At 48.8% G+C, this 26,383-nt stretch overlaps 8 protein-coding genes across 8 annotated transcripts; 2 read left to right on the forward strand and 6 right to left on the reverse strand.

Moving 5' to 3' along the window:
- Window positions 1-512: 512 nt before the first annotated feature.
- On the reverse strand, window positions 513-4,081 carry EJ05DRAFT_514569 (uncharacterized protein). The gene is made up of 2 exons (XM_033748539.1): window positions 3,411-4,081; window positions 513-3,358 (listed from the first exon to the last, which is right to left on the reverse strand). The coding sequence occupies exons 1-2, from the start codon at window positions 3,766-3,768 to the stop codon at window positions 774-776; spliced, it is 2,943 nt and encodes a 980-aa protein (XP_033596056.1). The 5' UTR covers window positions 3,769-4,081; the 3' UTR covers window positions 513-773.
- A 5,380-nt stretch (window positions 4,082-9,461) lies between these two features.
- EJ05DRAFT_165717 (uncharacterized protein) lies at window positions 9,462-11,589 on the reverse strand. The gene is made up of 3 exons (XM_033739451.1): window positions 11,450-11,589; window positions 10,211-11,386; window positions 9,462-10,152 (listed from the first exon to the last, which is right to left on the reverse strand). The coding sequence occupies exons 1-3, from the start codon at window positions 11,507-11,509 to the stop codon at window positions 9,724-9,726; spliced, it is 1,665 nt and encodes a 554-aa protein (XP_033596057.1). The 5' UTR covers window positions 11,510-11,589; the 3' UTR covers window positions 9,462-9,723.
- A 571-nt stretch (window positions 11,590-12,160) lies between these two features.
- Window positions 12,161-15,671, reverse strand: EJ05DRAFT_165705 (uncharacterized protein). The gene is made up of 5 exons (XM_033739450.1): window positions 15,043-15,671; window positions 14,905-14,991; window positions 13,530-14,855; window positions 12,749-13,481; window positions 12,161-12,706 (listed from the first exon to the last, which is right to left on the reverse strand). The coding sequence occupies exons 1-5, from the start codon at window positions 15,291-15,293 to the stop codon at window positions 12,620-12,622; spliced, it is 2,484 nt and encodes an 827-aa protein (XP_033596058.1). The 5' UTR covers window positions 15,294-15,671; the 3' UTR covers window positions 12,161-12,619.
- A 930-nt stretch (window positions 15,672-16,601) lies between these two features.
- Window positions 16,602-18,313, reverse strand: EJ05DRAFT_504704 (uncharacterized protein; the record flags this gene model as incomplete). Its single annotated transcript, XM_033747613.1, has 2 exons — window positions 16,602-18,191; window positions 18,254-18,313. 2 exons carry the CDS (start codon window positions 18,311-18,313, stop codon window positions 16,602-16,604), a joined length of 1,650 nt encoding a protein of 549 aa, XP_033596059.1.
- A 1,376-nt stretch (window positions 18,314-19,689) lies between these two features.
- On the forward strand, window positions 19,690-21,421 carry EJ05DRAFT_165831 (uncharacterized protein). The gene is made up of 3 exons (XM_033739452.1): window positions 19,690-20,011; window positions 20,064-20,169; window positions 20,221-21,421. Exons 1-3 carry the CDS (start codon window positions 19,801-19,803, stop codon window positions 21,173-21,175), a joined length of 1,272 nt encoding a protein of 423 aa, XP_033596060.1. The 5' UTR covers window positions 19,690-19,800; the 3' UTR covers window positions 21,176-21,421.
- Window positions 21,422-21,667: 246 nt separating this feature from the next.
- EJ05DRAFT_444564 (uncharacterized protein) lies at window positions 21,668-22,783 on the reverse strand (the record flags this gene model as incomplete). Its single annotated transcript, XM_033742128.1, has 2 exons — window positions 21,668-22,474; window positions 22,538-22,783. The coding sequence occupies 2 exons, from the start codon at window positions 22,781-22,783 to the stop codon at window positions 21,668-21,670; spliced, it is 1,053 nt and encodes a 350-aa protein (XP_033596061.1).
- Window positions 22,784-22,996: 213 nt separating this feature from the next.
- On the forward strand, window positions 22,997-24,172 carry EJ05DRAFT_165903 (ubiquinone biosynthesis protein COQ9). Its single transcript, XM_033739453.1, has 3 exons — window positions 22,997-23,610; window positions 23,667-24,029; window positions 24,073-24,172. Exons 1-2 carry the CDS (start codon window positions 23,182-23,184, stop codon window positions 23,997-23,999), a joined length of 762 nt encoding a protein of 253 aa, XP_033596062.1. The 5' UTR covers window positions 22,997-23,181; the 3' UTR covers window positions 24,000-24,029; window positions 24,073-24,172.
- A 129-nt stretch (window positions 24,173-24,301) lies between these two features.
- On the reverse strand, window positions 24,302-25,257 carry EJ05DRAFT_504708 (GPR1/FUN34/YaaH-class plasma membrane protein; the record flags this gene model as incomplete). Its single annotated transcript, XM_033747614.1, has 3 exons — window positions 24,302-24,772; window positions 24,823-25,027; window positions 25,079-25,257. The coding sequence occupies 3 exons, from the start codon at window positions 25,255-25,257 to the stop codon at window positions 24,302-24,304; spliced, it is 855 nt and encodes a 284-aa protein (XP_033596063.1).
- Window positions 25,258-26,383: the final 1,126 nt, after the last annotated feature.

The following is a 26,383-nucleotide window of genomic DNA, read 5'->3' on the forward strand; positions in this document are numbered from 1 at the left end:
ACATACATACATACATACATACATACATACATACATACATACATACATACATACATACATACATACATACATACATACATACATACATACATACAAATATCTACAATACGATACAAGTCAGCGTTCAAGACGCGCCATAATCCACAAAACCCGTGAAGAAGCCGGTCCGATATAGATTTTGATATTGTTATAAACCTTCTTTCATATTTACACGTACTGCATGTATACCAGATTTCTCCACCAATCCAGAAAAAGGAAAACGAAGAAGCTTTACGCTAGATCACGTCTGTGCAAGAGAAAGATATCTGTTCAGGTAGACCGGTTGTTTACAAACAGTGTTTGTTGCACAACACTTCGTGCCCCTTTGTCATATATACACATATATACACATATATACACATATATACACATATATACACATATATACACATATATACACATATATACACATATATTATATGTGGTCTTACTCGTACAATCACGCCGACGTACGAAAGCAAGGGTGGAAATATACGGTTTGTATTTCAAGATTTCGGCATTTCGGGGGGTATCTAACATAATACATGATGATGCGTTCAAAACCCTTTCTTCCCCAACCACAATCATGTCTAGAATGCCTGCCTATGCATGTATATATATGTGTGGAAAGCCAACTGACAATGCAATCGTACACAGCTCCCAGGCCCGCTGTCAAATGCAAATGCAACAAGACGCCCGCTAAGATAAAAGACGTCATGAAAGAATGGTACATGTCATGACCCCGTGGTTCATAACTATTCTGGTACCACATCCAAGCTATTACCCGTCTGCGTCAGACTCAGGCTCGCACCACGGTCCAATTCGGATGCTGCTGCGGTGTTACTCGCAGGGCTTGTGAACCCACTCCCACCTCCGGCTGTCGCTGCAGATGAACCTGCCGGTATCTCCTCCGCAAGCCGCTCTGCGACATTAGAGTCATACTCGCGCTCCTGCGCGCGCACGGCCTCGGGCGCTACCTTCCTTGCTCCGGCAAGAAAATCAACGTCTCCGTCGTCGTCATCATCGTCATCGTCTTCATCATCGTCTTCTTCAGAAGTGTAGTCGTCCTCGTCCGAGGAGTCGTCGCGGTAATTGGATAGAGGTTGACGACTAACGGTTGGGGGTCGCAGATCGTCTAGCATGTCGACGTCTGAGTCTGCGTCGGAGGCGTCGCTATCATCGGAGAACTCTGCGTCTGGAGAGGAGGAGTCGAGAGGAAGGAAAGAGGCAGGAGGGAGGGTTGAGACAGGGAGTGTTTCGGTTTTGGTGGAAACAATTTCGTCGGTAAAGGCGATATTAGACCTGCGCGCGTCCGCGACTACGGCATCTAGTTTGTGTGGAGGGTGGGAGCCTCGTTTCTTCGAAGCCTCCTCGTCATGCTTAATGTGGCGGGAGACGACGTGGATGGCAAAATGATCTTGCGGCTGGACACCGCCGAGACCCGAAACTTCGAAGTCGTACGCTTTGAATTGTTTATTTGTGCTTGCGTTATTCTCAAGAGACTTCAGGGAGAAGTGGAACTCGGACGATGTTGAGCTAGGTGTGCTGTTGATGTCCTTCATTTCGACGTCGTCCACTACGTTTCGGAAAACTCCGGTAATATCGCGGCGTTCAAAAACATCTCTCAAAGGTGATCCGGAATTCAGATCTTCACCGACTGGGCGAGTGGTTACTGGGTCGTAAGACGTGACATTCTTATTCGGAAGACCAGCCGCATTCGCATCTCCGCTCAAGTCCGTGCAGAATTTAGCCTTGTTGTAGAAGATAATAGGTCCATCTTCTCGTCGTCGCTTCGAAGACGAAGTCCTCATGCCCGAACTAGCAAACGCAGATGAGTCGCGGCCGGGCATAGGAGAGGATATCGATGACATTTCCATATTCAAACAATCATCCTCGTCGTCCGACTCGTCCTTGTGATGAAATATAGGGGTGTATAACAGCTTGTTATTTTCTTTCTCTTTCTGTAGCCTCGCAAGCTTTTGCGCCTTCTTTCGTGGATCTGAGTTGTCGCTGCTACTGATGGTCCTCTTTAACCCTGTCGCACCAGTGCCATCAAGGACGGAGTCGGGCGAGACGCCCTCACGTCTTTCAGATGAGGTGTCGCTGCTGTTCCGAGTAATGTCTTGACCTCCTTTCCAGCGAATCTTGCGACCATCTTTTGAGAGCTCAAGCTTCGAACTATACTTTTCCACCGCGTGCTTGACAAAGTCGACTGTGACATTTATAGTATGCAGTTGTGCCATGTTTATCACTAGGTTCAAGTATAGCCATCCATGGTCATCCTCAGGAGACAGACCTTGGTCTTGCGGCGTGAAACCCAGGTGGCGGAAGTATTCAATATTATCAGAGGGTACCTGCTCTCGATGAGGGTCTAGGTCGAGTGGTCGTGTTGGTCTCTGGTCCGGTGAGGCTGTGTCAGCAAAGTCTTGCTGAGCGACAGTGGCGGGTAGACCATGATGCTGAATGGCACCCGTGCTCTCAATCTCATCATCTTGGTCGATGGACGGCATGATCTTGGCAATACGATTACCCTCCTTCTGGGATTGTTTCCCCTTAGCCTCGCTCAATTTTCTGTCAGCTATAGCAGCAGAATTGGCTACCTCTTGCTGCTGCATTGGATGCTGATGCCCACCAACGGCACCTTTGCCGGCAAAGATTTGCTCCAGTCGTCTGACGACAAGCTTTTTCCGACTCTTCTCCGTCATGGCTGTAGTGTTGCCTCGAGGCATCAGACCGATAGGTATATCATGCAGATACGAATGTATCTCGGAGTTGTTGCGAGTGAAAGCCGGCCTTGACACACTCTTGGAATGAGCACTATCTTGGCCTGACGGGATCGACGAATTTCCTTGTCCAGACGCAGACATGGACGCATATCCAGAATCGGCGACACGAGAAGTGCCAGACGAAGTGGCAGTGTTCCGCGGCTTGAGCGTGCCCGGAATGTATGTTTGTGAGGCACCTGTACCAATGCCAGTCATAGGAGATTTTGATACTTCTGTTGAAACTGGGTCATCCACAGATAGAGCAAACTTCCGAAGCGTCTCCTCCAATTCACGTTTCTTCTGAGGGGGCAGCGCGTGGAATCGAACTTCGAACAGGCGATCTCCTTGTAGATGAGCGTCGTGCATCTTTTCATACCTCTTCAGCCTCTTTTTCAGTTGCTTGTTCTCGATAGTCAAGTCATCTATAACGCTGCGATAGTCGTCAGAGCTACCTTCGGTTTGTAGATTGCCAAGGCCGGCTCGTTGTACAGCGCTCAGTGTGGGAGGAAATGGGATGGTACCCTCAGGTGGCGTCTCGGAAGACGACGAGTTTCGAAGGAAGAACGGAGGATCATCTACAGCAATCAGACAAAGATAGCAAGCAGTACAGGTACATATTTGACTTACTATCGGGACTGAAGTCGTTACGCTGGCACACATCATTGTTGGAGGTCTCAAACCATCGGCCGGCATCACTACTCTCGCCAGAGCTGTTCTGCTTCGGCTGTCGTACGGAAGACGGAGAGCTGGAAGGCGGATTGGCAACGATGCTCTGGGGAGGTTGTTGTGAAGTTACGGACGAGGTCTTGCGGTGCTTGTCGTGTAGACGAGATGGCGACAGCTTGGAGGTGGATGGAGTGGAGTGCAGCAGCGACACGGACTTGTGGGCTGGTGGACGTCGCGACGCATATGCTGAGGATCGGTGAGGCAGTCTAGAGGCAGTTGTAAGGTTTTGAGGCTCGGATGGCGGCATAGTTGGAGCCATCTTAAATTGCCTGATGGGGAGCCATGGGGTTGCTAGCGGCGATGAAGAGGAATAAATCCAGGAGGAATGTAAATCGAGAGGGTATTTTCGTCAGGTTTGCGAAGGGTGTGAAAGCTTACGGTTTAGTTGAATTGAAGGAGGGATGAGGAGAGTGTATGTTGGCAGTAGATGATGAAGGGAAAGGCGGGATGGCAAAGGACAAAGCGAGCCGAATGGTGGAGGAGACATTGCGTAGTAGCCATGGACAGGTCACTCGGTCGTCAGTACGATGAGGTTGTTTGGTGTGCGATGAAGAGGGCGCCAAGAAGTCGCTGGAGATCGAAAGGCATCAGGAACATCCGCATCACTATAAGTTTCGACTAAATACCCAGAGTGGGCATAGTTTACATAGTTTACAGAGTTACATACATAAGCGCTGCATCGCCACGGAGCACAGTCCGGTCTAGACCTTCCCTTTACACCGTTGTCCATCGTCGATCACTCTGGCGCACATGCACTCTGCTGCACTGTTGCTGCAGCCATTCCTACTAATATAATTATGCGATCAGCTCTTCTCCCTGCAGCTTTTAGAACCCGTGGACCGGGGCCTATTCCATTCCGCCTATTCTTCTCTCGATTGTGGCTGCTGAGCTGATGAAGGCGAGTGGCTACCTTACCTCTGCGAAGGCGCATCGCTCGATTGCTTCCGGCAGCTCTTCATTCCGGTGTGTTGAATGTTTTGATCAACATATGTTGATGAATGATGATAGCATTCCATCTACTGGTCTGACCTCTAGAGTGCTGTATAGTTACCCGGCTGGGTCTGTTTCACGTTCTGGCTCTCAACGTTCCTGGTGCAGATGGCCATGAAGACCGACTGAAATTGGCCTGAGCATAACATACTATTTCAACTTCTCTCTCATGTAAATACTTGAGCCTCGCTATGTACTATTACCAATATGAGCCTCTCCTCGACATTCGACGAGACAATGATATCTTCACCTGCCAGGAATCGTGGCACAAGCATGCACTTGGACACCGACTTCCCTCTGAGTCTCTGACATGTCAAACATCTACCGTCAGCTCGTTCACGATGCGATCGGCCGATGATTGGTCGATGGCTCGATGGCCGGTACCCTGGATCGAACGCAGTAAGACCATCACTCCACGAATCCATGCATCGCTCGATGACAGCTCGCTAACAACAATCGCCCCGTTCTCCAATTAATACACACCCCAGATCGGGGCGGGAAGGGGAAATCTGTGACTGAGGCTGAGTATACTGTATACTGGTAGGTAGCCTTCCATGTGCCACTTCCGCACCCGCAATCGGAATCGACGTTTGGGCATGCGCCACACCTTACATCGACGATGGATCCAACCAGTATTCATTTTCCATACCACAATCCACTACTCTACCATGTTGATATCATCCTTTAAGCTTGCGGGTATCATTCATGGCTCGTTCTATTATCTATCTACAAAGCACTGCCAGGTAGGAACTACGCTTCCTGAGCGGATCATCTCGATCATTCCATACTAACTATACCTAACAACTCCACTTCATCCACATTCACAGCCATAGCACCGCATCACCGTCTCAATCTAGCATGTCCATCATGGACCAAGTCAAGTCATATAGCATTCCAATATCGAGCGTCGCGTAACGCTGCCGTGACACACCAACACCCACACCCGCACATACACACAGGCAAGCATACAGACATACTCCTCGATCGTCTCCAAATTCACGATGCGCCCCCAGCCTGCGCCGTTTGTCCACGAGTTTCGTTCAGGCCCGTCCACAGCCTTCCCAGCCTAAAAGGCGTCATTGCTAGAATCCCCTGCCACCCCAAATCGACGATCGATCTCTCAAATGTTTCTATTTTGCAGTGCAAAGAATGCTGCTTGCCCGACACACTATGACACACAAACATATTGCGCTCGACTTCGACCATCGCCAAAATCGTTGAGTAGCGTGAGAATGAGCATTAGAAACTCATTCATCTAAACCAAAATCAAATTTACTACCTATATCCCTTCCTTATATTCGCGAATGTGTGTACTTATGAAGCGCGTTTCTACTAACATGACTAATCATCGAATATGACCTACATGTAGGTATGAATATAACATATGAATAGGAATCTCGTCAAGATGTGCCTCTCTACCGTTTGTCCAGCTTCCTTACTTTACTTTACTTTGTCTATTTCTTTATCTTCTGAGGAGATATCAGTTTGGGTTTATAGACACGTCTAGATTCCGTGCCCCCCCTTACCTCACGGCCAATAAAAGAAAAGTTAACTGAATTTATTCCGAGATCGTCCGTTCCGCATGCACATCTCATACTTTCAAGAGCACACACACATGCACGTTGTGGCTTAGTATTTCTTCTATACATTTGCAGCCTTATTACAAAAACTATAGTACAGCACAGTGCCGCTCATTCAATGCTATTGATGTACCGAAAGTTGCGTTCTCGAAATATACAATTACAGTACAGCGTGCTGCAATTCTATGCCTACAGGAATGAGATTCAGAATCACAACTGCTGTTTCACATTGCACTGCCGGGCCGGGTGCGCTTCTCGGACTGACATGCCAACATCTTCAATTCAATTTCGCTTAAAAAGCAGTAATGTATGATTTAGCTTAGAATACATGCCTTTGAAAACTCCTGGTGAACAGCTTGTTTTGTTCCAAGAGGAAAACTACCGCATCATGTCGATCCACCTTCACCAAAGGTAAGGAACTCGAGCGTCCCACTACTGCTTATACATCATCCCATCAATACACATATTCATTCCCCAATGTTTCTAAGCCCCATGAACGTGAAGAAAGCGTGAGGACCGATAATTGACCACCTAGCTGACAGACCGCGAAAAGTCACCGTACCCCCGGAATCCCAAACAATCCCCCAGCTTGCTGAAACTTCGTTTGGTATTCCCTCAAGTCAGCCCACGCTCTTAATTCACCCTCTTCGCCCGCTTGCCCTAGTCCTTCGCTCGAGCCTGGACTCGTCCGTTCGAGCCTCGATAGGATTTCGAGAAAACTCATGAGGTACGCGTCGGCTTGGAGGGCGATGGTGCCTTTTCGATTCTTCGGGACGTCAAGCAGCGTCGCCGCCACCTGGCGGATTTTGGATGTCTGCACGCAGATGCTCCGTTAGGGGCGCAATGCAAGCCGGGGAGAGTGGCACCAGAAAGCTAACGAAGAAATTGGCGGGTACACTTACGAAGCTGTCTCCGTTAGGCTCCATGTTCACCTGCGAAATACTGCCAAGCACAACGAGCAGGTCTTTGATGATTTGCTCGCGCTCCGTCGCCATTTCACTGTCCGTCACATCATACGTTGATGAAGTGTCATGCTGCTGCTGCTGTTGCTGCTGCTGCTGCAACACCGACTCAAGACCGGCGGATACGACGTCGGGGGACTTGTGCTCGTTCTTCTGCTTCTGCTGCATCTGCTCGCTAGCATCGCGCATGTTGAAATATTTTTCGACAATGTAGGATCGCGTGCTCAGATGGCTCGCATAGACATTCGCTTTCTGAATCTCGTACTGCACTTTCCTTCGCTCTGCAGGATTCTGCTCCACTTCGTAGGGGTTCGTAGGTTGTAGATTGCGAACGTTAGCGTACTCTGGCAATGGTGGGTAGTAGGAGTCATTCGACTGTCCGAATTGGCCTTCACTAGGCCAAACCTTTAATTCCGCAGGTATTCCGTCAAGAACAGCTTTGCAACTCTGTAAGCACGTCTCAAGCAATCGTTTCTGTCTGTCAAAATCGAAGATTTCACCAATGCCATATGCCATCTCCATACTCGTCAAAGGGGAATAAGACGAATAAACTCTGCAATTGGCATTGAAACCTGCCATAAGTGGAGTCACGCCGTGAGGTTGGTCACCGACATGATGCGAGGTAATATATGCATCGTCTACCTCGGCTGGAAATGGTGGATAGGGTTCAGATGGCGTTGCTGGTGGGATTGTGACCTCGCCAAAGCTTGCTCCCGATTGCTGTAAAGTCCTACATCACGACGCGATTAGATTTTTGATAGAACCGCAATAACAGTACACATACTTCATGCCAACGAAACAGGTCCAAAACAGACGCCTCGCAATCTGCTCAGTAATCTTGTCAGGGGGCGGCCCTTTCGAAGCTTCGTTAGGCCCATTGACGCTGCCAAGCATGCCCGGTACTCCTAAGCCAATGTCCATGAAGCTCGGTTCTTTGCCTGCGTGGTGTAGGCCCAGGGTCCGCATCATGTTGAGAGCCTCGCCAAAGAAGAGGCGGCACTGGCGCCAGTTGAATGTATATGCGCCAGTGAGACAAAGGAAATAACTCGTGCAAGCATCGTACACACTCAGATCCTCGGGCTGCATCAAGTATCTAGTGCCTCTTGCGTCTGCACATACTTCAATGCAGCGATAGACCAGACTCATATGTGTAGGAAACAGCTTGTCTTTTCGTTGGGCTTTCAAATGCAGGCGGGGTTTGCGTGGGAAGGACGCAACGAGCGCTCCTATCATAGACGCTAGAAGAGCTAGAAATCTGGGGTTCTTCTGATCCTCGCGTTCAGACCACTGTCGTCGGAAGGTCGGCTCATGTGGAAAAGGGCATAGCGGGTGAATGTAGGTAAAAAAGTCATTAAGGAGCAATGTTATGGTGTCGTGTGAGCAAATCTGTTCTGCGCCGAGACCTGGATATGAAGAGAGAGCAGCAAGTGCTTGGACGGCTTGACCCGTCGGCGAAGAAGGCGATTCTGGTAGGATGCCTTGAGATTCTTCGAGTCGTCGTCTCTTGATGGCCTCGGCATGGCGATTAGGTGGTCCCCGTCGACGACTGGGTCGTTCAAACGTGCATGGTATGTCTAATTGAGAGCACGCGCGGCAAGGCGGGCCTGATTCGTCGCACTGAAGAACTCAGGGTCAGCAGTGTGCGTAGACAATATCCAGCGATGGAGTCTGTTGAAGGATTTGCATCCGTCATCGACTTCAAGCTTACCTTCACCTTTCGAATGCTACAGGAATCGCATGCTTTGCGCAGTCGATTCGATTTCTGGGGTGTCTGTCCGTCATTATGGTGCTGCTGATGTTGATGTTGCTGCTGCTCTTGGTGTAGATGTTGGTGTTGAGCTTGCTGCTGAGCTTGCTGGGCCGTCTGTTGTGCTTGAGCGGCTTGTTGCGCGGCTTGAGCGGCTTGCTGTTGCGAGTGCTCAGCAAGAGCAGCTATTGTTCTCTGCTCTATAGGAGAATTGTTGTTTGTGTGGTTCGATTGCAAGGACGGATCGGCGAGTGAAGGTTCGATGTCAGGATAGGTGTGTTGCTGATTTCTCGATGGATTGAATTGCAGTGGATCGGGCTTGACGTCCTCGACCATTTGCGCCGGGGGCGCAGGGTATATAGGCGTGTAATGGGCCTGATTGGGATTCGGAGGCTCTGGATATTGGGACATCTTTGATGCCGAAAATTAACCAACGTGAAGCCGGATAACAGTCGTGGGACTTGGATTTTATTGCTGCTGAAGGTGCTGGTACGTGCGCGGGCGCCTTTTCCACAGATCGAGCACACCGGAACAGGAGATTGCGCGTCACATTGAAGTGCAGCACTTAACAGGGATGGAGTAACTTCCGCAAGGTCAACAGTGAAAGAGATGGAGATGGTGCACTGGACTGTGTGACACAAAAGCTTTCGAATATGATGGTTCGTGAAGGGACTCAACGCTCATTGGTTCACCAGCTACAAAGCTTGCTTGCTGCGTTCGTTACCCACTGGTGTAAAGATTCACGCACCCAAATTATCCTACAATTCCCATGACTCGAGTCGGATAGCATCACTGGTCCGTATGGTATATGGAGAACGCATCGTCATGAGGACTATTTTAGGAAATAAATCACCAGGTTGTAGAGCCGAAGATACGACGTCATGGGTTATACAGATCCATATGTACTACGATCACGAGCCGGAAGTTCTACATCCTCAAATACTATCATCACTTGGCAGCTCCTCACGAATCGGCGGTCTACAGCTTCTCGACAGCGAGAAATCCAGAATATCAGACCTCGACTCAACGAATTTCCTGAGACACCAAGACACCTGAATCGCCGTGTATCTCTCGTTCCCAAGGAGATCAGGCTGTTTGCCTTTCGCAAAAATCATTTGATGCTTGCTGTCCTCCCGGTCATACACCTTGTCTGACGAGCCGAAAGCAATAACAGCCAGCCGCGACGAACGTTTGTTCTCTTCTGCATGCTTGATACTCTTCTCGAAGCCTTGCTGCGCCATGCCTTGCAGAAGATGCTCGTATATTTTCTGCGGTAACCGAGACGATGTTGATGAGCTAGTGGAGCTACTCGGCCATGTAGTGATATTTAGTGTGATTAAGCTTGGGATATCACCAACAGCAGTCTTTGTGGATACATTAGCAGCAAAGAAGACGGATAACAAAAGACAGATTATAGCTCACCTCAAATGCAGAGAAATTTTCGGTATTTGACCTGACCGCACACGTTGCAGGGAATGCGACCGATAATTGTTCAATAGCGGTGCAGGCCTTGCATATTTGCTCAAAGTGCTCGATCGAATAGACAATCTCATCATCTTGACAGTCCATATCACCTTTGCCAGCATGGACGTTCAGCTGCTTTAACGTACTAGCATGCCTGACAATCCCAGCTGGCGCTGGTAGATCCTTCACGTTCGCAATGTCCAGAGCGAGCGAACGAAGGCCAGAGGTTAGACATAGGAAGTTGTCTAATGTGCTCAATCCATCGTGCTCATTGTTGTCCTCGTGCTTGAATTCCAGAGTTTCCAGTCTCACTGGCAATTTGGAACTCTTACTTAATTCGGCAAAGAAGCATTCCGCACCGGGACAGAGAAACACCCTTAGCGACATCACATTGGAGAACTCTATTATCTTCGTATACGTGTCTTGACAAAACTTCAAACTGACCTTCTGCAGTGTGAGTTCCCGGAGACTCATCGGAGTACATTTGTCAAAAGGCATCATATGGCTGAATATACTGCTCGTGATCAAGCCTGGTCCACCACTGGAGTCATTCAATTCACGGGGTGGAATCGGATCAGAAGCAAGGTCATCGAAGGAGGCGTGAAGCGTGATCTTCTCGATGTTCTTCGTCCGCGAAACCAGAAACTGGCAGTAATCGAGCACCGCTCTACTATCTGGGTAAAGACCCAGCTTCCGTACTTCTGAAAAGCACTCGTCGATCTGCGGCAGCTTCTCTAGTTCTGCAACCATAGGACGGTCCATAGCAATTGCTTCCATCCATTTCATCCGCCTTTGCTTCTTGTATAGGAGTAACAGATTCTCTCCCGAAAACAGCTCCCACGGATGCCATGAGAACTTCTCTAGTATGTTTTCAGGAAGGAATTCGATAAGGAGACGTATTGTAAAGTTGGCTTGCTGAAGCTGATTGCACGGGTCCAAGACAGTGGCTAGGTAAAGGTCCACCTTTTTAATATGCTTGAGGCCAATGTTGTTCGGACTCAGAAAGCTACTGAGTAGTATGTCCTGGGGCGAACCGATGTCTAATGTGACTTCATTATACAGCGGTCGCACTGCAATCTCATGCAACTGTTTGCTTGTGAGACAAAGATTCTTGAGATCTGTTGGTCGCGTGACCTGTAGAGCCAATTGCGAGTCAGCTGGTCTGAAAGTAGTGGTATGTAGTATTTATGCACTGACATGAGCTACTATGAGACTTTTGATCTCGACTGAGAGGCTCGCGAAATTCAGCGGAGCCATATTTGATATGCGAAGCGGTAGGAATATGATGGAATTCGTTTCAGTATCGTGCAAGATATGCTGTTGCTTTCTTGAAGTACGAGAATGTACGTAGATCGTCGCAGATCGAGAGCGCGAGTTTCAGGAATATGACTGTGGAGTTGTAGAGTGAATTCTGGGACTATGACGGGCGACTGGGTCGGTAGCGGCCTGGGTGTATGCACAAAGATCTGTTAAGCGATGTGACTCCGCTTTGTGAAGACGTGCGTTGTAAATTTCGTGCTGTTGAGGGCAATTGAATGTATGAGCTTTCGAAGATCCGTCGAAGTTTTGATGCGCGCGCATTCATATGCCACGGTATCGTAGGAAACTCAATGCCCAAGAGATTCAAGGTCCGGGTCAACCGTACAACGCAGGTCAAATGTGATCGCGGTATTCAATATGAAAATGCAAGCATGTACTGGCGCTTAGGATGTTGAGTACTACTTGCTGCCTGGGCACGGCTTCAGGACTTCGACTTCAGCCTCATTCTTTCCAGCTGCCGCTAGTACAAACGTGTTAAGGGTGAAAGCAGCCTCGAGATGTGGTTTTCCGCCTCAGGCTGGTGGGTCTCGAAGTTTGGTAGGCTGTTGTGATGGTTGAACGTAAGTGGAGAGAAGGAAGACCAGCGCTGGTCTTGATGCATATCGACAGGTAGTAAGTATTATGTGGGGTTCGCAGCTAACCAGATCCGACAGAGGTACCATGGATGGGTACCGAACGGTCCGCGCCGTGACTCCGATCGCCTTGGGTTTGAGGTTGTGAAATGAGTGATTGTAGCTAGAACATCTCACGAAGTACTTTTACTCGAAGTTCAACGTCTAGCAATAACTATTTGGTACACCTGCACAGACTAAAGAGGCTGCAGAGCCATTGCGAAGGAAGTAGATCTTCGGCCGCCCAAATGCTTGACCGTATGTGGCCCATTCATATGCATGCCCCGAGAAAACGCATCTGCCAAACGATCAACATCTCGTCACTTTCCCTCCGTAACTCCAATGCTGTAGACGCCACGCTATGCCAGTATACCCGAAATATGCAAGTTCAGGACTGTGACTGTAGATGTACGATTCGAATAATCGTTCACCATCCTCAAGCCTCATCGTCGCTACTCTCCAGACCTGCCATCATCTCGGCCTCCAACTCATCGTCGTCATCATCATCTTCTTCTTCTTCTTCCTCCTCCTCCTCCTCCTCCTCCTGTTCCTCTTCTTCTTCCACTTTCGTACCCCTTTTCGAGTTCTTAATCTCTTCGGGCCCCGTAGTGTCTGGGCTTGGTAATCCAGAAGACTTGTTGTCAGCTGCCATCACATTGGTGAGACTGGTCACACGGTTCAATGCTCGCTTCTTCCGCTTCTGCAACTTGGATTTACTCGCGTTTGACGAATCACTGTCCTCTGCATCACTGGGCTCTGCTGATGACAAATCCTCCCTTCTCCTCTTTTTGCCGTTCGTCGAGGTTTTCTCGGAGACATCTGTGTCTGCGTTGGATTGTGTACTTTCACTGTCGCTGTCTCGATCAGTATCGTCGTCACCGGACTCATTCAAGAAGTCATCGAGGTCATCATGCATTGCCTCCCACTCGTTGTTGGTGAAGTCGAGATTCTCGTATTCTGAATCTGCAGGAGTCGGCTCTTCAGCAGCGCCGTCGTCTTCAGCTGACAGAAAGTCACCATCATCCAGCTCTTCCAATGGTGAACTATCACCCCCTGGCCCGCGATAATTAGCCTCATCATCGACCGGGATCAAGTATGGAGTCTCGTCTGGTCTGATCCAGGTAGAAAACGCTTCCATCAGCCAGCCTGTAGTAACAATCTTGATATGTGAATGCCTTGCTGCTTTTTTGACTTTGACTGTCTTGCGATGGGGAGTCGCTACGAGATGGGTCGTTCTCTTGTTTATGTCATATGACACAACCGCGCCAAAGCTCTTCGTCCAAAGGCCTACATCCGAGCTATGCACGATTAGACCCATTCCGACCGCGCAAACGAACCAGACTTACTGTTGAATATCAATATTTTGTGGTACAATGCCTGAAAATACTATCCGGGTTCCCTTAAGAACCTCGCGTTTCTTTTCTGTCACCAGATCCTTGACATCCGGTATAAGACTATCGTCATCTGCTGTGATTTTCCTCGAATCCTTTCCACCTTTGAGCTCGGCAACCCTGCCTCCTACTACACCGGCTGAATTCTTCTCGTATTCTTCGAAAAAGGCATCGTGAATCTCACGAAGGTGCCGCTCCAAGGACAGCAACTCTGTGTCGTCATCATGAAGGAGATGCCTGTGCTCATGTTGGATAGGGACATCTGCATCGCCATGCGCAGCCCTCTCTCGCTCGATTTTGTCTTGTTCTTCGTCGGCTTTCTCAAGTTCTAATTGCTTTTGTAGTAGAGGGCGCTCAGCAATTTGCTTTACAATCACGTCATCCTGGCTGCTAGTCTGCTCTTGTAGAAGATTTGGGTCATCTCGACTGCCTATTGTGATCAGTTGCTGCTCGATATCGGACATCTCCGTATCGCCGTCAGGTACTACTTCCGCGTCAGACACGGCGAGTTCAGAGGCTGCCAGGGATAAGTCTTTCTCAGCAACCGCTGTTGTCTGTTCAGTATTCTCAGTGGCGTCTTTTACAGACGAACCTGCGGTTGGTGGCATTTCTTCTGCTTTTGGCAAAGCTTGGGTCTTTGGTAAAAAGCTAGAATTGATGTCGCCAACACCTACAAAAAAGTCATATGGTACAACTTTCAGTAGATGCTCACTCCAGCCCCATACATCCGCGCGATCATCGATGATAACGACCATTTTCGTTGACACAGGAAAAATGCGGGCCAAGCTTTTTCTGTCTAAGCTGCCGTTTTCATCTCGCGTAAGCACACGGTCACCGAATATCTTTCGATCTGGATCCACAATCTTCGCAACATTGTGCGCGTATGCCCTCGTACCCATTGTGTAGATATGAAGCTCGTATAACTTTGACATCTCTTCCAGAAATTTCTGCAAGCCCGGTCGCATCTTGATGTAGTACCAGCAGCCGTTGCCTCCTGGACCATCGTCAATCAACTGGAAAGCTTGTACATCTTTGACGGCATCGTAATTGGGATTGTTTGGGTCTCGCTGCCACTCAGCCACGGTCGGATCGACAGTGGCATGAATGATTGTTTGATCAAGATCGACTACCATATTTAATTTTCTGCTTGTTAGCAGGCGGCGCTTATCATCCTGTTCCAATCTTCTGGCCTCCTGTTGACTAATTGTAAGGGCGGTGTGACCATGGACTTTCATGATTGGCGCACGTTCCGAGTCTCTGATGGATGTGTTGTAGTCGATACTAACGGCCTAATGAGTAGCTGGAGAGTGATGAGTGAATGTACACTAACTCTGTCATGTCCTTCCCACAGTTGGCGCAAAGGCCGCCGAATTGAACTTCGTGTTGACATGGCTCATCTATCTCAACTAGAGCAACGCTGACTATGTTAGCTCAACGCGTTCATGAGGCTTAGACTTGTCTCATATACCCAGCCTGCTGTATGATGTCACCCTTCTTTACTTTCCAGGCATTGATACTGCCATTTGTGGGAGCTTCAATGCGCGCAGGAAAAGTCTTGGTGACTACGGCCTCATCGCCATACTTGTTTCCTTCGGTGACCTTGGAGGTATATGTGTAGGCAAGTATAGGAACAGACTTCTGCACTTCATCATTAGGGCGTTTGAGAAGATCCGTAACAGTGATAGGATAATGCAGGTCGGGAGAAGATCTGAGAAGCATTCCTATTGTTTACATGCTCTTGGAGCGCGTTCAGGGTACTTTCGTCTCTTATAGGCAGGTATACACCAGCGCTGAAGTATGTAAGCGGATATCGTGGTAAGGGACGCTTGCTATTGGCGCGACAGGTGTTGTGGCTGGTATGCAGACGGCGACGCGCGAGGCAGGGGAGCAAGTATGGCTAATCCGAGGTCGCGAACAGTGATGCGCGTATAGTCCAATGCATGTAGAGCGGGAGCCACGTGTTTTGGAGTGTTGGTGACAGTGATGGTGCAGAGGTGTGAAGGTACAAGTGAAGTGACAAGTAGCGCAGTCGGACTAGGAATTAGCTGTAAGATTAGCTGTATCCATTAGCTGTCGCGGTTCGAGCTTTGGTTGCGCGAACCAAGGTTGAGAAAGGCACGCCCCACCACTTTATAGAGAGAGCAGCTCCTTTTAGCCTGAGGCACCCAGTCTTGGGCTGACAGGAGTCATGGGCCCAAGCTTGGCTGCTACCTAGGTAGGTACCTTAGTCTGTTTGCAGTAATTAATTAGTTTTCACCTGGTCTTCACCACAACTACGACATGCCATCTATTAACAAGCTTTCCCTACTTCGAAGTGCTGATGCTGCTACCTGAGTTAAGCCGTTCAAATCTTTATATTTCGATCAGACAACACTTCCTAGTCCTGACTCTTAAGAGTGCTACGCTTGCTTGACCGTTGGCACTCCAACATCATGCCTTCCATCCCCATCCCCTTGCCGTAGCCCGCGATGGTGCATATAAAAATGCTCAATATACTTAGATGGGAGACATTGTACGCTCTCGCCTAGATCTCTGCTACATGTTGCGAGTCTAGAGTGAAGACCATCTGGTGACCCTCAAGTTATCATCGGTGTCCACTGACCTGTCGTTGCATTAAGCTCGAGTGTTTCGTCCATGAGCACTGTCCACAACAAGACTAGCCTCTAAGCAGTAGTGGTAGGGGCACGGTGCCATCTTTATGGCCGACAGGCTATGATGCTCCTGAAGCAGATTGGTAGATGATACACTATCTATCAATACAAACCTGGCCACTCAAGTCGTAGAAGACTGCTTCATAGCACTGCTGCGAAGCTGTACACATACTACGTGGCCGTATTGGTGGAAGTGAAACCATATGCGATATGTTTTGGGATGACGTTCGTTGCCGTTGCCATCAACCAGGACCTAAGGATCTACCAGAATGTTGCCAATCGATAGCCTTCCATCGCACATACCAAGCATCCTCAGCCCAAGAAGGTATCTACGCGTTACATCCATATCAGCCTTCTCTCATGTGTACAGTCTGATTTACTCAAAGAGGCAGGATCCATAGACACCTATTTTATTCCTGCGCATCCCCTCTTCGCTTTCCGTACCAGGCATGAGAGGACTGATCACGAAGCCCCACCACCGTATAGCCGTATTGTGCTGGCCCAGCTGGCCTCGGCTGTGACTTTCCTCAGTGGGCATAACGCGGCCATTTACACTGTCTGCGCGCATACTATTTAGGAATCTTTTAATCGTGCCTCCCATGCGAAGCTGCGAGAAGTATGCGAGGATGGCCTGTAGTTCCTCTTCGTTTTCGCTGGCGCCGAAGTACAGCATTGCAATTCCCATAGGGAAGGATGCGTTAGTAGGTCCAATGCCACCAAGTGCGGGATGGAAAAAGTACGGCGCGGCTTTGCGGATCATGGTTGCGTATTGGCTAGGTTCTGTGTGTGGAGATAGTGTCATAGGGGCATAGCTTGGTCGGAGGGCACCGAGGTCAGCTATGACTTGGCGAAGGTTGGTGTATACGACGATGCATATTGCCCAGTATAGTATGGTGATATGTGCGAGAGAATAGACCCCTGCAGGTACATCATTCGGGCTGTCTATGAGAGCTTCAGGCCAGGCATGGCTGAAGTTAGACTTACGGCAAAAAGCTTGCAGTTTGTCCATCCAGTCTTGTAGTGCAATGTCTATATGACAGCATCTGCCGACGATGCACTGTAGCTCATCGAAAACGAGATCTGAGTCTTCGCCGGTGTAAAGCATGGCACGAGTCGCATCGACATTCTCGAGCATGTCAGGGACAACCGCTAGAATGTCTATCACTTCGTCTCTCAGATTCTTAGGATTCTTAGACCACGGTTTGCTGAGCCATTCTTCAGTGTTGAAGAAGCTCTTCTTCCGCGCTTGTATTGCTGATATCAGGCCGTTCAGTCGCATCGATCGAAACTGTCGATGAGCTAAACCGTCCGAATGTCGCTCTGGTCCTCTTACTTGGAGGAGTATACAAACCCCTTTCGTGTGGCTCATCCAACTGTATCCAAGCGATTGAATCTGCTCCCTTCCTGTTGCGGCTGCAGCGCCCTGAAATACCTCGTAGAGCGCTAGAACTGCACAAGCATATAAGACATCGTCGCTCAACCTTCGATTTCTGTATCTCAAAGCGACATTTAATTCCTTGAGTGCATCTCCATACAGCTTGATGCTGTGATGAAGGGTATCGTTATTGTCTGGATCGAGAAGGTGTAATCGCGCGAAGCTTAGAGCTAGAAGTGACAATCTCAAGACCGAATCGCCGAATGCTAAACAGGAAGCCAGATCATACCATCCTATCGAAGTTGAGAGTTCAGCGAAAGGGCTCATGATGAGCTCTTTACCCGGTAAGTGAATCTCCCAAAATCGGCCAAGGACCAAATTCTCCCACGACGCTCGATCAAGGCCATTGTGGACCAGCAATAGTGGGTCTTTCAACTGGTTCCTTGTCGACCGTTGACCTAAGCCACCGGTATCAGGTAATACACCTCGATTACCGTCTCTATAGGGCACAAAACTGAGTGGTCGCTCGTAGCCTTCGCATACTCTGCCGCTCGCTAGACATTGGCCACATGCGGGCCGCCGCAAGTCGCACTTTAGTGAAAATGATTAGCAACCATAAAGAGTGATATGTTGCGCAACAGGACAATACTTACGCCTTTCTTTCTTTTGCGACAGGTGTTACATCCTTTTGATCTCCCAGGGACACCAACCATTACGTGAGTAAGACTAAAATGTTTCACGAAAGAGTTCAGCCAAAGTATTCGTCTACCACACCATAAAGTACAGAGAAGTCTAGAAGACGCTCGACGCTTGGCTCAGGAGGAGCGCGTGGTATAATTTTGTTAATGAGCGCATCAGCAAGCCCGCACCGGCTATAACAGAGCAAGCATCGTCAAGACGAGGAGCGATTGCAGGCTTGCAGCGAATCCTCCTGGAACACTCTAAAGCCATGTAGCGATCAGAGCGACTCGCACAAGAAATGTCGAAGTGCAATTACAGCTGCCATGGTAGGAAGTCAGATTATTAGTAAGTTGGTGCGTCTGAAGTGAGGAGGGTATGTAGCCAAGCTTGAAGGCTGAAAGTTGAGGCAAGACGCGCAAAATGGCTCCATTTCTGGCTTAGCGTGATAATGATCTAGCCTAAATTGGCATACTGGTTTTGATCTCAGACGTGTATTATCAAAGATCATCCAGGATAACAATTCGTCGCATTCATTCAAGTTTAACAGCTGAGTCTCGAGGTCAGTAATCAGAGTTGACAAGGCTATAGGCTGTGGTTCCTTCGAATTTGCGGTGCGAAGTCCTCGTGAGCCTATAGATGCTTAGAACGTATTTCGATCTTTCTTGTAATTAGACCTGACATTGCTCGGACTTGCTCGATAATGCTTGGCTCTCAATGTGAACTCTTCGTTACTTGTATTGCGCCCGCAAGACGGACGCTCGTATCATCAGCTCAAACATAGGGAGTCTCTTGGGTATGGGTCAGTGCCAGTCTCGGTCTCTATTGATGCATTTTCAACATCTTATATGGCGACAGGACCGGATATTCTGTTTAAACACTCTGCATAGTAGATGATATGAGTCCACGCTGTAACATGTAGTCCGAAGACAAGTTTGAGAGGTTCCGCCACATATGTTACAGCGTGTAAGCGCATGATGGCTGATGCTTAGTCGTGGGGGCCAAAAGACTTGATGAGACGCTCACGCCCTTTAGATGAATTATTAGTGAATAAGCAACAGCTTCTCTATGCAAATGCAAAGCGTATCATGCAGCATCGCAGATATACGAGGTATAAGGGGTCATGATCATCAACCTATACGAGCGAATACCCATAAACACAAAGGCAAACAAGAATTACATTGCAGGCGCCTCGAAGACAACGGGTCAGCGACGAGGAAAGCTAGAGATCGTTCCGGCGACGCCACAAGAGACATAATAGGTCCATCTCATTGCCAAGTGCTTCGTTATTGCACTTGAACCACAAAACACCCGGTCGCACATCACATTTGGCGTCTGCACATGCAAGTTTGACTTCAGCCTCACGAGGTGCCATGTCGTATAAATTGCAAGCTCATGCCCACGCGCCTGTTGTCCGTGGTGGACTTCTAAATCCTGCAGCAAGTGCTTTGTCGCCGTGAAGAGCAGCAGTTGAACTTCGCGTGGACACCGCCATCCCCTATTCGGAACGCAACACGCTGCGATGCGCGTCTATGCGGCATACCTGGGCCTCGTTCCAGCTTTGACCCAAGCTGCAGCTTTTCCGGGACCATTACCGACTCAATATCGAGTGCAGAAGATTCAAGCAGGATGGAACCCAAAGCCTACACAAGCTCCTAGTTTGGAGCTCTTCATGCAGCGACGCGACATTGGAATAGATCCAAATACTTGCGGTTGGGTTGATGGTCAATCAGGTACGTTCTGAGCCTACCGTTATATCGATTTCATGCACTCATTTCTGTGTAGACGGAGCAGTGCAATGTCCTGCGGGAAACACTTGCATGCTATACACTCCTGATAACATCGTTGGCATGGCGGGATGCTGCTCCGGCGGTAACTTGCAGAATTGCGGGTAGGTGACAGTCACGCACAAATTAGTGAATATTAGCTGACTCGTACCTAGATGGAATACCGGCTGTGTTGATCAAGAGAATTACTCGACCGCCTGCAACGACCCGTCTTGCTTTAACAACCCGTTCATTGTCCTCTGTACCGATTCCTCGGCCCCTTTCTGCGTATCATGGACGTATCCCGGCGACCAGATCCAAGACCATGGCTGCGGCACAGATGCAGCATCCACATGGCAGACGGTCGAGAAAGACATATCCACCGACGGTATCACAACCTCTCTCGACCTTACATACGTCCCCGAGGAATCTGTGACAGGCTGGCGGGCTGAAGAGCAATCGACTCTCTACCCAACTGTCACTGCCGGCCAATCCTCACAACGTAGCTCTCGGAGCAGTTCCACGAACGCCCTCATAACTGGAGGCTCGTCCAATCCCAATTTCGACTACAGCGATCGACGAAGCCGCGTTTTGTCCATTGGTGCGATCGTAGGCATCGTCATTGGAGGCATATCTGCTCTCGCTGTCATTATCGGTGCAATAATATTTGTCTTCTGGGACCGCCGTCGCAAACGCCGCAACGCAGCTGCTGCGCAGTACAATCCAACCCAAAGCGGATTCAACAACGGCACAGATTCCACGTCGTATATGCCACAGGGCCCACCGCCGCCTATGCAGCAGTATGGGCAATCGCCACCCGTGGTGCAGGAGTACTACGGACAGGACAATAAATCCTATCCACAGGCGTCGCCACAGCCACAGTATGCGCAACCATATCCGTCTCCATCAGTATCACCGCATCCGCAAGCCGCAGTCCCAGTCCCAGCGCCATATCATAGGGGTTCGGCCGTGCCCTCCGAGCAGGATGGCCTGCGCCCACGTACAATACTTGGGTCGGACGGGAATAGTCCAGTCAGTGCAATAGCACATAGTCCAGTGAATGGACCTCCAGTTGAACCTCCGTCGCCCAATCAGCCACCTCCGCAAAGTCAGGTTCACGAGCTGGGCTGAGCGGGTGGTCATGAAGCTAGAGTTGTAGCTGAAGCTTAAAAAAATTTGCATTTTAGCGGCGTACTTTCGATGATAGCTTTTCGTGGGTGGCAAGTTTAACATAAATTGTGTAACACCCTGACGCCGGCGGCGACCCGTTCAGATTCCTACGAATGTTAGATCATCTTCGCAATGATGCCTCTAGTAGAAGTGGAATATCTAACGGCGCTGTTCTGGTTGTTACCAAGGCTGCGTCTTACAAGTGGCGGAGGCTTGCTCACTATACTGAAGAACATGTCTCCTGGGGTATAGACATCAGATAATACAAACCTAATCGTAATGTTGTAAGACGTCCCGTCATAAAGCTTATTTTGTATAAGTTCCCGTGAATCTCGGACGGCTGCGTGACATTCTGAGTGCGTAACGTTCTTGTTTGAGAAGCAAGGACAGATACCGCTATGATATTTGTCTAGCCAAAGTTCATAGGTAGCTAGCAGTAGGACGACTTGGGTCTCAATCCTCTACACTCGGAATCGCTGTTTCTCGACCAGTATCGATGAAACCTGTTAGATCAATAGGAGCCTCTGCTTTAAATCCGTTTTGCTCGGCCCAAGCTCTGACTTTGACTTTGTCTATGACAGCTTGTTCTTTCCCGGCACGTTTTTTGTGATCCAGTAAGTTCATACTCTGAAGAGTCGTCACGATGTCCTCTGGAACTATATATGTTATATCACTAAGTTCTCGAACTGTTGTAGGTGGGTTCTTTTGGTGTGATTGTGGTGTAGGTACGTGCCGCGCGAGCATAACGCGAGCCAATGTCTGCGCCCAGAAATTCGTATACGCAAGACGTCCGAGAGTCGAGAGAGCTGCGAGTAGTTTTAGTAAGTGCACGGCATAGCGCCCAAGATAAAGGTATAGCATACGTTTCTCTGGACCACCCAGCCTGCCTTCCCGTTTGCTCAATTCATAGCTTACGCTCATAAGAACTTGCCCTAGACCTTGCCGTTGCCATGGTGGGAAAACCAGTATACAGGCCAAGTTGTTATTATCCCAGCTCATTTTTTCTTTGCTAAAGAATCCGACAACCTGAGGGCTTGTGCCATTTCCGTCGCTAGACGGAGTCTCCATGATTAGAAGATAGTATAAGAAGGTCGTCACATCGTAAAACACAGATTTGGTATCGAGAAAGAGCTTTGCAAAGAGTGATAGATTCTGAGCGTATAGCTTGTCAACTTCCCCATCGAGCTCGTGCAATGTATATCGTCCTTTGCTGTATATTTTGGTGCCGGGTGGAGGTCCGTTGCGAAGTGGGCATACCTTCTTTAAAGCACCGCATCAGTATACAAGATCTAGACAGCTGGTGTAGGCAGTACGCGAACTCACCGTATGTGTCAAGTACGGAAAGATTTCCTTAGAGTATTTAAAGCACCATTGGCATACGAGCAGTCGCTCGGTTGGAGGGGTAACAAGCTCTTCAGGATAGAACGATGGAAACCACGGCTTGATCTGCACATTTCCTAGCACCACATTGAAGATGTTTGGCTGGACGGGCTCGGTCGCAGGCCGCCCAGAGGTTTTCCTTACAGGTGAATGTGATTGTTGGCCATCAGTTTTGCTTAGAAGTTCCATAGAGGACGATTGAGTCGAGTGACTCATTTCTTTAGTGTGAGGTGTGCACAGCGTGGAGCGTCGTGAAGTTGAAGTATGAGTAGAGGAAAAGAGAGATCCGCTCCAGAGATGCCGCGCGTGTCGCGTCGCGTGTGTTGCAGAATGATACAAATGGCCATGTACGATAAGGTGGCATGTTACAGTCTTGAATACTCAGCATTGATTCGTGTTCGTATAATTTATTCTTGAAGTCTTTGCCATGTAGGTTATGTTGAGTTCAGCTTGGTTCTTAAGCTTCCAAGGTTGGTACATCGGACGGTGCACGTCATCCAGGTTACTTCCATTTGCGGCGAGTTGCTCACCTCCGAGACAACTTTTCTGTGCCAAAGGTCGACTTCTCCACTTCCGACAAAACCATAATGTTCATATCACGATCGCTACGGGCGAAAGCCACTCAGCTACGGTCGTCCCCATTACAGATTCGTAATAGACGCCGTTCCTATTACACAGTTGACCATCCTGATCCGACTCCCTTCTCCGAAACTGAATCCGCTATTCTTTCCTCTGCCCTTTCCCGCGTCCCGACTCATGGCTTCTCTCAAAAAGCACTCAAGCTCGGTGCGCGCGATGCAGGATACTTGGATGTTTCGACCAATCTATTTCCACGTGGTACATTCGACCTTGTCAATTATCATCTAGTCACACGCCGAATGGCTTTGAAAGAGGAAGTGCAATTTCCGGAGCTGGACACACAGAGCGGCAATAAGCTCGGTGTAGGCGCGAGGGTACGAATACTGGCTCTAGCAAGACTACGAGCCAATAAGGATATCATTGGGAAGTGGCAAGATGTACGTGGATCCTTTAGCGATCTATCGAGAGTCCAATGTTAACACAAACCACGCAGGCCATTGCGATAATGGCACAGCCCTCGTATGTCTCCGCGTCACTCTCCGAGCTAGCACGTCTATCAGATGAGATATGGTATCTTGCCGGTGATAAAGCTGTGGATGCAAGCTGGTATACAAAGCGTGCGACGCTGTCTGCAATTTACTCTGCAGCCGAGCTCCACCAGACACAAGATCAAAGTCCTAATTTCATAGAGACGGAAAGGTTTCTCGATTCAAGGCTAGAAGATCTGAGGAAGGTCTCCAGCTTGGCAGGCGGATTTGGTGGATGGGTAGGATACACTGCACAATCAGCAGTGAATGTGTTACGGAGTAAGGGCGTAAAAATATGATGTTCAACCACGGGCACATATATGGATGCTGTAAGACAGGCAAGAGCGTTTCGTTCTCACTGACGGCGTGCAGACCTGTGTAGCACAACTGCATATCTTAATTAGAGACCCATTATCCGAAAGCCAACATATAAGCTTCAAGATCAATTAGACATGAAAGTAATTCCTGGCTCCTAACAACTACATCTCCAAACTCGAAACTCGAACGACATGTCTGGGGTATACTATCGTTGACTAGTTGTCCTGGCTGGGCTTCACCGTCATCCATACACATAATCAATGATGACGATATCGCCAAGCTTTTATGAAGCACCATTGTTGTTGGTCTTTGCCTTCTCTTTGGCCCTCCTCAACTCGGTTCCACTCTTGATTACTGTGCTGAGGTCTCCGACCGGTAAATTGACCGGGAAGTCCACAGTGCTAAGCATCAAGACAAGAAGTAGATATAATCCGATAATGATGACTGGGAAACCTACGGCCCCTGCGGCGACGGTATAGTTGTGGAGTTTCTCAAAATTCCCTTGGGCACCGTAGAATTGGGCTGCAGAGAATACGGGAAAGACAATAGTGAGGAGAGCAAAAGCTAGGACGAAGAGCACGTTCGTGCGCAAGGCACAGATAGTGCTATAGAGGGAGAAGATTCCCATGAAGATTCCGACGTAGGCGTTGGAGGAGAGAAACCCAGCTGTTGCTAGGCCGCCCATTCCGGCCATGTCTTGTTCAGCGAAAGCACCAGCTGCGTTGAACCATGGAGTCAAAGTTGCACCATAGTACTTCAAATGATTAGCTTATATACCGGAAGCAATTATGTTGGGGGACTCACAAGAAAGAAAGCACCATACACTGCAAAAAACGTCGACGGAAAGCTGTTGCCAAGAATGAATTCGCCGATGGCAGCGAGGATTGCTAGCAAGCCACCGAAGAAGTAGAACGTTCCGACTGTCGCCGCACCGTTTCCAGCAGCGCCTCTCCATCCCATGAAGGTGATAATGATAGGAGCGTATGCGAGCAGGAACCCGGCCAAACCCCTGAGCTTTCTGTCAGTCACGAGTCTGAAACACACAATACTCAAAGCTTACAATGGGGTTGGGTTGCCAAAGGTCTTCCTCAGATCACCCTTGACGGCGCCGTACGGAGAAAGATACATGCGTTCGAACATCTCGGGCGTCATGGTGATCGAGCCGGCCGTTTGCGTAGGCGCCAACGGCGGCATGCCTGACTGACCCTGGTTGCCTTCCTTTTCATCTGTGCTGCTCATACTGGCAATTGGTGTGGTGTACTGTTAACAATATGAGCGGACAGTATTATAACGAAAAGTGGCACACGACCTTCTAAGACGATGAGATTGGTGACAACAACTTCCACGGGAGGCGAGCCTTTTTATACATGCGTGATATAGGTCAACTCGTTGTCCTCGGGTAAGTACGTTTGGTAAATCTAAGCTTTATCCACATCTTTCCCCGTCCTTCGACCAATTTTGTTGCGTTACATGCTGATTCGCTGGATAGCTTCTTCGAACGGCGCTGGCATCACGATCGGCGCTGGCAGGGGTCATGGTGACACCATGGGGAACATTAGTCTCGAACATAGCTACGGTACATATCTGATTTAGGCATCCAGCCCTGACAGTCATTATACATTGTAGTGAGACAACAAGATGATTGGATATGATATTGCACCATATACGACCAAGAGTGTGATATTCAAGTCTCTGGTGGTGTTGATTATATCGTATGTTGCCTCAGCGAAGTAACGCCATCCGAGGTATGCAGGTTGTATACCAAACATCCCGTTTCGTTCATCCCGCAGAGAGAGCTACGGGAACGCTGATACGATAGTAGAATAGCTCTGTCGATCATTGTACCCAAAGAGGACTTGCAAGCCTACCAGTACTGGATCATTCGATCGTATATGACTGGTTTAAGGGCGGTATCTTCTTCAGGGTCAATGTTATCGAGTGAAGCACAAACTCTGTTAACAAAAACATGTTCTGCCTGTGTGCTGTCAGCATTTCATCGCGAGTCTCAATGGAAAATAACCGTAACATCGATGTACTAAAACTCTAGTCCTTTGCCTAGGCAAGCCACGCTCATACACTACTAAAAACCTACTCCATAATACTGACGCCTGTCTTAGTGGCGTAAATCGTCACGGCTGTCACTGTTTCCCGATTAGCGCACTAACTGAAATAGGCAAATTCGACAAAGCTACCGGAGTACCCCAGATTTTAACACGGGAGGATTTAGTATGATTCGTGGATATAACACCGCATATTTCGATGTTTCCCTTCTACTTAATCAATGCAGTATCCGATACGGGGATACCCGACAAGTAAATCATAAGTCGGCTGGTTCGCATTATTGACTGGATTAGATACTTCTATT

This window comes from Pseudovirgaria hyperparasitica, assembly GCF_010093815.1.
Source record: "Pseudovirgaria hyperparasitica strain CBS 121739 unplaced genomic scaffold EJ05scaffold_19, whole genome shotgun sequence".
NCBI classification, from domain to species: domain Eukaryota; kingdom Fungi; phylum Ascomycota; class Dothideomycetes; order Acrospermales; family Acrospermaceae; genus Pseudovirgaria; species Pseudovirgaria hyperparasitica.

What these genes read in the sequence shown, in the direction of transcription:
- EJ05DRAFT_514569 (XM_033748539.1), bottom strand. Translation starts at nt 3,768, where the DNA reads ATGGCTCCAACTATGCCGCCATCCGAGCCTCAAAACCTTACAACTGCC. An exon ending in TAACGACTTCAGTCCCGATA is followed by an intron (nt 3,359 to 3,410) that starts GTAAGTCAAATA and finishes TGATTGCTGTAG; the next exon opens with ATGATCCTCCGTTCTTCCTT.
- EJ05DRAFT_165717 (XM_033739451.1), bottom strand. Translation starts at nt 11,509, where the DNA reads ATGGCTCCGCTGAATTTCGCGAGCCTCTCAGTCGAGATCAAAAGTCTC. An exon ending in AAAGTCTCATAGTAGCTCAT is followed by an intron (nt 11,387 to 11,449) that starts GTCAGTGCATAA and finishes TTGGCTCTACAG; the next exon opens with GTCACGCGACCAACAGATCT. An exon ending in AAAATTTCTCTGCATTTGAG is followed by an intron (nt 10,153 to 10,210) that starts GTGAGCTATAAT and finishes GTATCCACAAAG; the next exon opens with ACTGCTGTTGGTGATATCCC.
- EJ05DRAFT_165705 (XM_033739450.1), bottom strand. Translation starts at nt 15,293, where the DNA reads ATGCTTCTCAGATCTTCTCCCGACCTGCATTATCCTATCACTGTTACG. An exon ending in TGTGGGAAGGACATGACAGA is followed by an intron (nt 14,856 to 14,904) that starts GTTAGTGTACAT and finishes TTAGGCCGTTAG; the next exon opens with TATCGACTACAACACATCCA. An exon ending in CAAAATATTGATATTCAACA is followed by an intron (nt 13,482 to 13,529) that starts GTAAGTCTGGTT and finishes AATCGTGCATAG; the next exon opens with CTCGGATGTAGGCCTTTGGA.
- EJ05DRAFT_165831 (XM_033739452.1), top strand. Translation starts at nt 19,801, where the DNA reads ATGCGCGTCTATGCGGCATACCTGGGCCTCGTTCCAGCTTTGACCCAA. An exon ending in TTGGGTTGATGGTCAATCAG is followed by an intron (nt 20,012 to 20,063) that starts GTACGTTCTGAG and finishes ATTTCTGTGTAG; the next exon opens with ACGGAGCAGTGCAATGTCCT. An exon ending in GGTAACTTGCAGAATTGCGG is followed by an intron (nt 20,170 to 20,220) that starts GTAGGTGACAGT and finishes ACTCGTACCTAG; the next exon opens with ATGGAATACCGGCTGTGTTG.
- EJ05DRAFT_165903 (XM_033739453.1), top strand. Translation starts at nt 23,182, where the DNA reads ATGTTCATATCACGATCGCTACGGGCGAAAGCCACTCAGCTACGGTCG. An exon ending in TCATTGGGAAGTGGCAAGAT is followed by an intron (nt 23,611 to 23,666) that starts GTACGTGGATCC and finishes CAAACCACGCAG; the next exon opens with GCCATTGCGATAATGGCACA.